This window comes from Coregonus clupeaformis, chromosome 21 (assembly GCF_020615455.1).
Source record: "Coregonus clupeaformis isolate EN_2021a chromosome 21, ASM2061545v1, whole genome shotgun sequence".
Lineage (NCBI taxonomy): Eukaryota > Metazoa > Chordata > Actinopteri > Salmoniformes > Salmonidae > Coregonus > Coregonus clupeaformis.
The window spans coordinates 3,895,150-3,905,271 of record NC_059212.1 but is presented as its reverse complement, the minus strand read 5'-3'; the positions used below and the strand labels follow the sequence as shown (position 1 = coordinate 3,905,271).

At 42.2% G+C, this 10,122-nt stretch overlaps 1 protein-coding gene across 1 annotated transcript; it reads left to right on the top strand.

Annotated features, from left to right (window-relative positions):
* The first annotated feature begins 4,066 nt into the window (after window positions 1-4,066).
* On the top strand, window positions 4,067-5,899 carry plaat1l (phospholipase A and acyltransferase 1-like). The gene is made up of 5 exons (XM_041846904.2): window positions 4,067-4,191; window positions 4,529-4,658; window positions 4,815-4,903; window positions 5,389-5,553; window positions 5,651-5,899. The coding sequence occupies exons 1-5, from the start codon at window positions 4,183-4,185 to the stop codon at window positions 5,714-5,716; spliced, it is 459 nt and encodes a 152-aa protein (XP_041702838.1). The 5' UTR covers window positions 4,067-4,182; the 3' UTR covers window positions 5,717-5,899.
* The last annotated feature ends 4,223 nt before the right edge of the window (window positions 5,900-10,122 follow it).

Sequence of the window (10,122 nt, the reverse complement as noted above, 5' to 3'; positions counted from 1 at the left end):
TGATTTGAACAATGTCTCTCAGAAAATAGTATTGCGTTGGCAGACATCACATCATATTCTCATTGGAGAAGATGCCTAAACAGGGGTGTAATCATTAGTGCACACTGTAGCAAACAGTTGCAAAATGTTTTGAAACAGAAAACGAGAGTTTCTGTTGGGCAAGTTCAGGTAGCTCCCTCTCCGTTTTGTTCCCTTTGCTTCCATTTGGCTCTTCGTAAATACACCCCTGCTGATGGCAAGGCTACTCAGAGAATAGACAGGACCCCTGCTGATGGCAAGGCTACTCAGAGAATAGACAGGACCCCTGCTGATGGAAAGGCTACTCAGAGAATAGACAGGACCCCTGCTGATGGCAAGGCTACTCAGAGAATAGACAGGACCCCTGCTGATGGCAAGGCTACTCAGAGAATAGACAGGACCCCTGCTGATTGCAAGGCTACTCAGAGAATAGACAGGACCCCTGCTGATGGCAAGGCTACTCAGAGAATAGACAGGACCCCTGCTGATGGCAAGGCTACTCAGAGAATAGACAGGACCCCTGCTGATTGCAAGGCTACTCAGAGAATAGACAGGACCCCTGCTGATGGAAAGGCTACTCAGAGAATAGACAGGACCCCTGCTGATGGAAAGGCTACTCAGAGAATAGACAGGACCCCTGCTGATGGCAAGGCTACTCAGAGAATAGACAGGACCCCTGCTGATGGGAAGGCTACTCAGAGAATAGACAGGACCACAGTAACTGTCTGTCTGCACACTATGCCTTCTACATCTCTCTAATACTGAAATAAAGTATTTGACTGACGTTTTTCCCTTTGTGGGTTTGTGCTCGTGATAGCAGTGGTGATGGTAGTCCATCTTTTAAGGTGTCTTTCTGTCTAGTGAGATGAAGATATATTATACATATACAGTACCAGTCAGAAGTTTTAGAACACCTACTCATTCAAGGGTTTCTCTTTATTTTGACTATTTTCTACATTGTAGAATAATAGTGAAGACATAACTATGAAATAACACATATGGAATCATGTAGTAACCAAAAAAGTGTTAAACAAATCAAAATATAATTTACATTTGAGATTCTTCAAAGTAGCCACCCTTTGCCTTTATGACAGCTTTGCACATTCTTGGCATTCTCTCGAACAGCTTCATGAGGTAGTCACTTGGAATGCATTTCAATTAAAAGGCGTGCCTTCTTAAAAGTTAATTTGTGGAATTACTTTCCTTAATGCGTTTGAGCCAATCAATTGTGTTGTGACAAGGTAGGGGGGATATACAGAAGATAGCCCTATTTGGTAAAATACTGTCCATATTATGGCAAGAACAGCTCAAATAAGCAAAGAGAAACGGTAGTCCGTCATTACTTTAAGACATGAAGTTCAGTCAATCTGGAAAATGTCAAGAACTTTGAAAGTTTCTTCGAGTGCGGTCGCAAAAACCATAAAGCGCTATGATGAAACTGGCTCTCATGAGGACCGGCACAGGAAAGGAAGACCCAGAGTTACCTCTGCTGCAGAGGATAAGTTCATTAGAATTAACTGCACCTTAGATTGCAGCCCAAATAAATGCTTCACAGAGTTCAAGTAACAGACACATCTCAACATCAACTGTTCAGAGGAGACTGAGTGAATCAGGCCTTCATGGTCGAATTGCTGCAAAGAAACCACTACTAAAGGACAACAATAAGAAGAAGAGACTTGCTTGGGCCAAGAAACACAAGCAATGGACATTAGACCTTTGGTCTGATGAGTCCAAATGTGACATTTTTGGTTCCAACCGCCGTGTCTTTGTGAGACGCAGAGTAGGTGAATGGATGATCTCTGCATGTGTGGTTCCCACCGTGAAGCATGGAGGATGAGGTGTGATGGTGTGGGGGTGTTTTGCTGGTGACACTGTCTGTGATTTATTTAGAATTCAAGGCACACTTAACCAGCATGGCTACCACAGCATTCTGCAGCGATACGCCATCCCATCTGGTTTGCGCTTAGTGTGACTATAATTTGTTTTTCAACAGGACAATGACCCAACACACCTCCAGGCTGTGTAAGGGCTATTTTACCAAGAAGGAGAGTGATGGAGTGCTGCATCAGATGGTTTGGTTTGAGTCGGACGGCAGAGTGAAGGAAAAGCAGCCAACAAGTGCTCAGCATATGTGGGAACTCCTTCAAGACTGTTGGAAAAGCATTCCAGGTGAAGCTGGTTGAGAGAATGCCAAGAGTGTGCAAAGCTGTCATCAAGGCAAAGGGGGGCTATTTGAAGAATCTCAAATATAAAATATATTTTGATTTGTTTAACACTTTTTTGGTTACTACATGATTCCATATTTGTTATTTCGTAGTTTTGATGTCTTCACTATTATTCTACAATATAGAAAATAGTAAAAATATAGAAAAACCCTTGAATTAGTAGGTGTTCTAAAACGTTTGACCCTTGCGTGTGATATATATATATATATATATATATATATATATATATATATATATATAAATATGTCTAGTTAAATTATGATGATCTATTATACAGTACATTCGGAAAGTATTCAGACCCCTTGACTTTTTCCACATTTTGTTACGTTACAGACATATTCTAAAATTGTTTAAATTGTTTTTTCCCCCCCGATCAATCTACACACAATACACCATAATGACAAAGCAAAAACTTGTTTTTAGAATTTTAGCAAAGAAAAACTGAAATATCACATTTACATAAGTATTCAGACCCTTTACTCAATAATTTGTTGAGGCACCTTTGGCAGCGATTACAGCCTCGAGTCTTCCTGGGTATGACGCTACAAGCTTGGCACACCTGTATTTGGGGAGTTTCTCCCATTCTTCTCTGCAGATCCTCTCAAGCTCTGTCAGGTTGGATGGGGAGCGTTGCTGCACAACTATTTCAGTTCTCTCCAGAGATGTTTGATCGGGTTCAAGTCCGGGCTCTGGCTGAGCCACTCAAGGACATTCAGAGACTTGTCCCGAAGCCACTCCTGCGTTGTCTTGGCTGTGTGCTTAGGGTCGTTGTCCTGTTGGAAGGTGAACCTTCGCCCCAGTCTGAGGTCCTGAGTGCTCTGGAGCAGGTTTTCATTAGGATCTCTGTACTTTGCTCCATTCATCTCGATCCCTGCCGCTGAAAAACATTTCCACCACCATGCTTAACCGTAAGGATGGTGCCAGGTTTCCTCAAGACGTGATGCTTGGTATTTAGGCAAAAGAGTTCAATCTTGGTTTCATCAGACCAGAGAATCTTGTTTCTTATGGTCTGAGAGTCCTTTAGGTGCATTTTGGCAAACTCATAGCGAGCTGTCATATGCATTTTACTGAGGAGTGACTTCCGTCTGGCCACTCTACCATGAAGGCCTACTTGGTGGAGTGCTGCAGAGATGGTTGTCCTTCTGGAAGGTTCTCCCATCTCAACAGAGGAACTCTAGAGCTCTGTCAAAATGACCATCGGGTTCTTGGTCACCTCCCTGACCAAGGCCCTTCTCCCCCGATTGCTCAGTTTTTCCGGGCGGCCAGCTCTAGGAACAGTCTTGGTGGTTCCAAGACCTTCAATGCTGCAGACATGTGTTGGTACCCTTCCCCAGATCTGTGCCTCAACACAATCCTGTCTCGGAGCTCTACGGACAATTCCTTCGACCTCATGGCTTGGTTTTTGCTCTGACATGCACTGTCAACTTTGGGACCTTATATAGATAGGTGTGTGCCTTTCCAAATCATGTCCAATCAATTGAATTTACCACAGGTGGACTCCAATCAAGTTGTAGAAACATCTCAGGTCTTTATATTTTTTGTTTTTAAAATATTTCCAAAAATCTGTTTAGTCCTTTTCATTATGGGGTATTGTGTGTAGATTGCTGAGGAAATTGTTTTATTTAATCCGTTTTAGAATAAGGCTGTAACGTAACAAAATGTGGAAAAAGTCAATGGGTCTTAATATTTTCCGAAGGCACTGTATATATATATATATAATTTATATCCGTCTAGTTAGATGATGATGATATATTATATATTATCTAGTTTAGGGTGTGTGTCAACAGGTGTTTCCTGACTGAAGAATAATAGATGTAATGGGGGGGGGGGCTCATATTATCATGTTCCCCTATGCAAAACATGACTGAGAAACTCTCAGATCATCTTTTGTCTCTGTTTGAGTTTCGAAGCACACAGAAGAACCAGTACAGCCAACGCCATGGGCCAGGTAGGATGCTACCTTTTCTAGCGTTATTGTACTCGTGATTATTACTGTACCTGGGATGATACTTAATCATATGATTAGACGGTATATTGTTATTGTGTTAGGATTGTTACGTAATCAGACATTATTCTATTGTATTGTTTGTTATCATGAATGTTGGACTGTGTTTCTGTAATGACTTTATAGAGGAAAGACCAATCTGTAGCACTAGCAACTAACGCTTTATAACAACACAACAACTATAGTGGGGGGGGTTGGTTCTGAGTTTGGGGTCGGTGAGGGTGTGTGTGTGTGTGTGTGTGTGACCGCGTCTCAGTCCCAGTCTCTTTCTGCCTTGTAGGGGAGTTCTCATCCAAAGCCGTTCCCAGGAGACATCCTGGAGTTTCCTCGGAATAAATACTTCTCCCATTTTGGAATTTACTACGGAGAGAGAGATGGAGTGCCCTATGTAGCACATCTTACCTGCAGAGGTCTGTGTCACACACACACACACACACACACACACACACACACACACACACACATATACACACACACACACACACACGCACACACACACACACACACACACACACACACACACTCTTGCTATGCTGTACTGACTGTGTGTGTGTGCTTGCATGTAGACTCGGAGACGAAGCTCCTGCTATTTGGTCGAGCCCTAAAGTCAGAGATCAAACTAGACCCAGTGGCGCTAGTGGGACAGAGATACAAGGTAACACACACTCAGATATGGTAAATATTTAGATAATTATAGATTGTGTGTGTGTGTGTGTATGTGAGGTCATAGCTCCTCTAACCATGTGTATGTGAGGTCATAGTGAGGTCATAGCTCCTCTAACCATGTGTATGTGAGGTCATAGTGAGGTCATAGCTCTTCTAACCGTGTGTATGTGAGGTCATAGCTCCTCTAACCGTGTGTGTGTGTGTGAGGTCATAGCTCCTCTAACCGTGTGTATGTGAGGTCATAGATCTTCTAACTGTGTGTATGTGAGGTCATAGTGAGGTCATAGCTCCTCTAACCGTGTGTATGTGAGGTCATAGTGAGGTCATAGATCTTCTAACTGTGTGTATGTGAGGTCATAGTGAGGTCATAGCTCCTCTAACCGTGTGTATGTGAGGTCATAGTGAGGTCATAGATCCTCTAACTGTGTGTATGTGAGGTCATAGTGAGGTCATAGCTCCTCTAACCGTGTGTAGGTGAGGAACATGCTGGATGAGGTCCATCCTCCCAGGGACTTCTACACTGTGGTGAAGCCTGCTATAGACGACATGATGGGTAGGGATGTCACCTTCGACATCCTGTTCCATAACTCTGAACACCAGGCCACGCTCTTCAGATACGGACTCAAGAAGTCCACACAGGTAAGGGTAGGGGTGGTGAGTGTCTTTGATGGTGGTACGATGTGCAACGATGTCTGATTGGTTGTAGATTGAGAAGCTTGGTTGTGATTGGTTGCAGATTGAGAAGGTCTACGCCCAGATCCTGCCCACCTGGAAGGAGCTGTTTGAGAAGAAGAAGTTGTAACTATGACTACAACAGTGTTCTAGAACTACAGTCTGATCCTGCCCTACAGATTCCTGCCAATGAGGAACAACAAGGAGAATCATAACAGATTGGAATGTATAGTTAAAATAGTATATACAGTTGAAGTCGGATGTTTACATACACTTAGGTTGGAGTCATTAAAACTCGTTTTTGAATCACTCCACAAATTTCTTGTTAACAAACTATAGTTTTGGCAAGTCGGTAGGACATCTACAGTGGGGAAAAAAAGTATTTCGTCAGCCACCAATTGTGCAAGTTCTCCCACTTAAAAAGATGAGAGAGGCCTGTAATTTTCATCATAGGTACACGTCAACTATGACAGACAAATTGAGAATTTTTTTCTCCAGAAAATCACATTGTAGGATTTTTTATGAATTTATTTGCAAACTATGGTGGAAAATAAGTATTTGGTCACCTACAAACAAGCAAGATTTCTGGATCTCACAGACCTGTAACTTCTTCTTTAAGAGGCTCCTCTGTCCTCCACTCATTACCTGTATTAATGGCACCTGTTTGAACTTGTTATCAGTATAAAAGACACCTGTCCACAACCTCAAACAGTCACACTCCAAACTCCACTATGGCCAAGACCAAAGAGCTGTCAAAGGACACCAGAAACAAAATTGTAGACCTGCACCAGGCTGGGAAGACTGAATCTGCAATAGGTAAGCAGCTTGGTTTCTCATTTTGTCTGTCATAGTTGACGTGTACCTATGATGAAAATTACAGGCCTCTCTCATTTTTTTAAGTGGGAGAACTTGCACAATTGGTGGTTGACTAAATACTTTTTTTCCCCACTGTACTTTGTGCATGACACAAGTAATTTTTCCAACAATTGTTTACAGACAGATTATTTCACTTAGAATTCGCTGTATCACAATTTCAGTGGGTCAGAAGTTTACATACACTAAGTTGACGGTGCCTTTAAACAGCTTGGAAAATTCCAGAAAATGATGTCATGGCTTTAGAAGCTTCTGATAGGCTAATTGACATCATTTGAGTCAATTGGAGGTGTACCTGTGGATGTATTTCAAGGCCTACCTTCAAACTCAGTGCCTCTTTGCTTGACATCATGGGAAAATCAAAAGAAATCAGCCAAGACCTCAGAAAAACTATTGTAGACCTCCACAAGTCTGGTTCATCCTTGGGAGCAATTTACAAATGCCTGAAGGTACCACGTTCATCTGTACAAACAATAGTACGCAAGTATAAACACCATGGGACCACGCAGCCGTCATACAGATTAGGAAGAAGACACGTTCTGTCTCCTAGAGATGAACGTACTTTGGTGCGAAAAGTGCAAATCAATCCCAGGACAACAGCAAAGGACCTTGTGACGATGCTGGAGGAAACAGGTACAAAAGTATCTATATCCACAGTAAAATGAGTCCTATATCGACATAACCTGAAAGGCCGCTCAGCAAAGAAGAAGCCACTGCTCCAAAACCGCCATAAAAAAGACAGACTACGGTCTGCAACTGCACATGGGGACAAAGATCATACTTTTTGGAGAAATGTCCTCTGGTCTGATGAAACAAAAATCGAACTGTTTGGCCATAATGACCATCGTTATGTTTGGAGGAAAAAGGGGGTACCTTGCAAGCCGAAGAACACCATCCCAACCGTGAAGCACGGGGGTGGCAGCATCATGCTGTGGGGGTGCTTTGCTGCAGAAGGGACTGGTGCACTTCACAAAATAGATGGCATCATGAGGAAGGAAAATTATGTGGATATATTGAAGCAACATCTCAAGACATCAGTCAGGAAGTTAAAGCTTGGTTGCAAATGGGTCTTCCAAATGGACAATGACCCCAAGCATACTTCCAAAGTTGTGGCAAAATGGCTTGACAACAAAGTCAAGGTATTGGAGTGGCCATCATAAAGCCCTGACCTCAAACCTATTGACATTTGTGGGCAGAACTGAAAAAGCGTGTGCGAGCAAGGAGGCCTACAAACCTGACTCAGTTACACCAGCTCTGTCAGGAGGAATGGGCCAATATTCATCCAACTTATTGTGGGAAGCTTGTGGAAGGCTACCTGAAACGTTTGACCCAAGTTAAACAATTTAAAGGCAATGCTACCAAATACTAATTGAGTGTATGTAAACTTCTGACCCACTGGGAATGTGATGAAAGAAATAAAAGCTGAAATAAATCATTCTCTCTACTATTATTCTGACATTTCACATTCTTAAAATAAAGTGGTGATCCTAACTGACCTAAGACAGGGAATTATTACTAGGATTAAATGTCAGGAATTGTGAAAAACTGAGTTTAAATGTATTTGGCTAAGGTGTATGTAAACTTCCGACTTCAACTGTAACTCCAGTGTAGTGTACAACTCCCGCCCAGTCTATTGATATAGGGTCATGTTATCTTTTCATTTGAGTTTTTACGTTCAGGGTTACATTGTGAACATTATGCAGATTATGTATTTTTTTTTATTCATAAATAAAATACAGTAAAAATAATTTCCCTGTTCCTCTGTGTCTGTGTGTCAGAGAAAGAGATGGGGGGAACCAATGAACCTGCTGTGTTTGTGTTCTGGGGAATGAAAAGACGCGGCACAATAAAGGAAAGCATTTATTTCAAAACATCATCTTCAAAGCCTTTTTTCCTATTGTGTTAATATGAACGTGTGTCACGAACGTGCGTATAGCACCGTCGAGAAAAGCTTTTTGCCAAGTTTATCTGTAATAACATTTCCCGAAGGATAAACAGAAAAGTTGTTTGCGCATCAAAATTGGCTTTTGTCTCTTGACGTTCTCGTACACACACGGGTCCCTCCTCTCCGTGCGTCAGTCGTCTCAGTGGGTGTAGAAACATTGGTAGTATTGATCCACAGTCACATGTATGTTTTTGTCACACCCACAGCTGCTCAGTCTTGAAGACAGACAGTGGGAGCTCCATCTAACGCTGAGGCTAAAACACACACCGACAGAAGAGACCCGTGTGCACGTACGGCTGTGTGTTGTACAGATACTTTGCCTAAACATACACAGTCTAGTCTGTGGACTATGAGCATACTAATGGTGTAAATATTAAATATGCTAATCAGTTGGTCTGTCCTTATAATGTCAGGTTAGGGGCGGGGTCATGCTCTGTGGCCGAGAGAGAGCGGTAGATAGAGAAACAAAGAAAGAGAGATATAAGGAGAGATAGACCTCTGTGGCAGAGAGTGGGTGAGTGTTGCTGGGTTACAGGAGCCAGTGTGACCCTGTCCAAATCGTCACCCACTACTCTCCTCACCTCTCTCCTCTCTCATCCAATCCTCCCCTTTCACCCAGCCCTCAACCTTTCTCACAGCCAGTTTAATAGTATGAATCCCAGTGCAGGAAAATACCATTAAAACAGGGCTTTCAATCAACAGGAGAACACACAATCAACATAACACCTCAAATGATAATTATTGAATAACAATGACATTAAGGTAGTTACCAGTTAGCTAGTAGGGATATTAATAGTTAAGTTATGGCAGAAGTCAAGTTAATAACAACTATTATAAACTCGGTAGTTCGAGCCATGAATGCTGATTGGCTGACAGCCGTGGTATATCAGACCATATACTATGGTTTGACAAAACATTTATTTTTACTGTTCTAATTACGTTGGTAACCAGTTTATAATAGCAATAAGGCACCTCGGAAGTTTGTGGTATATCAAATCAAATGTTATTGGTCACATACACATATTTAGCAGATGTAGCGAAATGCTTCAAACAGCCCTTCGCTGTGGTTAATTGGCCATATACCACACCTCCTCGGGCATTTTTGCTTAATTATATCCCTGAAAGTGTGGATAAAATAAACTCAGACACGCAGTCCACAAAGTAGCCTAACCCCAACATATCAAATAGACGGAATGCATCAATTGTTGCATAATCTCCGGTGGACAGACTCTGTAAACATAAACGGTACCATAGATCTGTCTTTATACCAGGGGCCCCGATAGCGAACGACCAGCAATAGTTCCGGGGTTTGGGTTTTTCGTCGCTGGTTATTAGGACAGACCACGATTCCGCAGGTGTTAGCATCTTTCGAATTTTGGAAGGGGGGGGACATTCGGCCCTTAACTTGAAAAGAGAGAGGGTGGAGCTCCTAGATCTGGTTCCATTCTAGCATCTCTTCATATCTTCTTCTTCTAACATGTATGGACCCAGAACGTAATCGAGCAGCTGACCAATTACGCAAGACTATAGTTCTGGGTTCCCGGGATTCATTATTGCAAAACGAGAATGGAAAATTGCTGCTCACAACTGCACAGATAAAACACATTATCACACTGCATATATCTGCATATACAGTACCAGTCAAACGTTTGGACACACCTACTAATTCCAGGGTTTTTCTTTATTTTTTTTACTATTTTCTACATTGTAGAATAATA